The sequence below is a fragment of the Raphanus sativus genome, chromosome 4, assembly GCF_000801105.2.
Source record: "Raphanus sativus cultivar WK10039 chromosome 4, ASM80110v3, whole genome shotgun sequence".
Lineage (NCBI taxonomy): Eukaryota > Viridiplantae > Streptophyta > Magnoliopsida > Brassicales > Brassicaceae > Raphanus > Raphanus sativus.
The window spans coordinates 43395772-43398008 of record NC_079514.1 but is presented as its reverse complement, the minus strand read 5'-3'; the positions used below and the strand labels follow the sequence as shown (position 1 = coordinate 43398008).

The 2237-nt window shown below is 31.6% G+C and overlaps 1 protein-coding gene across 1 annotated transcript; it reads right to left on the bottom strand.

The window, feature by feature from the left end:
* Positions 1–1136: 1136 nt before the first annotated feature.
* On the bottom strand, positions 1137–1527 carry LOC108853538 (40S ribosomal protein S28-2-like). The gene has a single exon (XM_018626950.2). It carries the CDS (start codon positions 1449–1451, stop codon positions 1257–1259), a length of 195 nt encoding a protein of 64 aa, XP_018482452.1. The 5' UTR covers positions 1452–1527; the 3' UTR covers positions 1137–1256.
* Positions 1528–2237: the final 710 nt, after the last annotated feature.

Below are 2237 nucleotides of genomic sequence, written 5' to 3'. Positions count from 1 at the left end.
AATATTAAGTATTCATCACAGACAAAGTTGTTTGATAATTAAAATAACTCATTTATCCAAGACCATATTTGAATTAGTTAACTATTGGAACGGCTTAGGTATTGTTTCTTTTTCCATTATTGTTAGTTTTGAAGAAACCGAAACAATGTCGTCACAGATGATGAAGATGTGGAACCGGTTTATACTTTGAGTTTCTATAATCAAAACGTCGCTGCTACATACATAATCTTGTGGATGACCTCGCGTACAAATAATGCAATTCTATATCTAAAACTTACAAGTATAATATATAAATACACGGACCACAGTTGTAGTTTTATAGATAAATGTCATAATATAAAGTCGAGGACAATGAACAAGAATCAGCCAGTTTAGGACATGTCGACGAAACAAACCTTTTATATTTTAAAGCGATTGTTGTTTATATACGATTTCTTAAATTTAGTCCAATTCGGTTTGTTAGAGCCTAACCATTAATTGGGTCAACAGAATTACCATATAACATCAGGTTGATTTCGTATTGAGTGTTCTACTCTTTCTTTTGGATGACAAGCCTCTCATAATTTCAAACTAATACTAATTGATAACTGATAATGCAGTTTTAGCAGTAACTTCATAAGATGAAAATTCGGGGAAAGTATATTTATATGCTTAATGGGTACCATATCTATGAATTTGTTCAATACAATAAATATATTTTGGAAAGAAGAAAATGTTTTCCGATTTTGTAATGAGTTGAACAGAAAACGTGGCCGTCCACGTTGGTGGTAGCGAACACTTATGGACCTGGTACATTGAAAAGGAAAAGAGGATAGAGAGTTCTTAAATAAAAAAAGGTTACATGTCACTTTACCAATATCTAAAACTAGAAGAAATGAAATTCTTAGATCGGTATAAATTGAAATAGATAAGATAAAGCAGAGCACACTAACAATAATGATAACAATATTCACTTTATGTGAAAAATGAGATACGATATTAAAAAAACGTCAACTTTGTAAAACTGTGTGGGTCGACTTTGGATCGTATCTGTATATAATTTCTGTAGGTGAAAATTGTATCTATATTTTATAGGATTATATATATATATATATAGTTTCATTTCTAGATCCAAACATTGTCTTAGCAAACTCGAGTAATTAAAACAGAGTATTTCTTAGACAAAAAAAAAACAACCATAAGGTCAATAAACATAAGAGGGCATCATCAAAATGTAAATATTGGTAACACTTTCAGAGAGAAATGGGCATATGGAATCAACGGAGTCTTCTGGCTTCTCTCTCGGACTCGAGAAGAGTTAGGATGTCTCCTTCTCTCACCGGTCCTTTCACATTCCTCATGATAAAACGGTCCAAATCAGTGAACTTGACTCTAACCTGAGTCACCTGACCACGAGAACCAGTTCTCCCCATGACCTTAACGACCACGGCGTGCTTGATTTGAGAATCCATTCTGAAGAAGGAGGCGGCGGGAGCTTAGGCGAAATCGATTCTGCTAGAAAACCATATATATATATAATTTAATCGTCCCCTTGTCAACTTTTCATTTTAATTTTTAGTACTAAATGCAACTATTCCATTTATGCGTATACAAATAAGATAACGTCAGTTTCAAAAAAATTAGATAATGTCTAATAGATATTTTGGGGAAAGAGGAATAGACCTAAATTTTTTGATTTATATATCATCAATTACAGTATATGTTTCATAGCTTTAATTTCAAGTTACATTTTTAAGGAAAAGGAACAATACTAAAAAAAAAAAATTCACATCATTCTCATATTTCCTAATTTTCAATAAGTAATTAAAACAAGTAATCAAACTCATCAGCTAAGAAAAATCATCCGCTAAAAACTATAATCTATTCTAGTTTTCACCATTTATTTTTTACATAAAAAATATTCTTAAGTGACAACACTAATGGGCCAAAAGTGATCAGTGTTTTACAACTCATAAGTTCACTATTACGGTGACCACGGAAACGGTAATGGCATTTGTGCTAATTACATATTGTGGACTAAGCCTATATGATGGCCTGTAGTGGCCCAATAAAAATCGATGACCATGTAAGTATCATACCATCCTCCAATTTTCTTTTTAACACTACCACCTTCCAATTATATGTACTTTGTGCCCTTTTTTCAAAAAAAAAAAAATTATATGTACTTTGTGCAGCATTCACACTAATACTATACATTTATGATGTATCCATTGAAAGATTTATGATGTATCCATTGA

Coding starts and splice junctions, on each gene's coding strand:
- LOC108853538 (XM_018626950.2), bottom strand. CDS start 1,451: ATGGATTCTCAAATCAAGCACGCCGTGGTCGTTAAGGTCATGGGGAGA.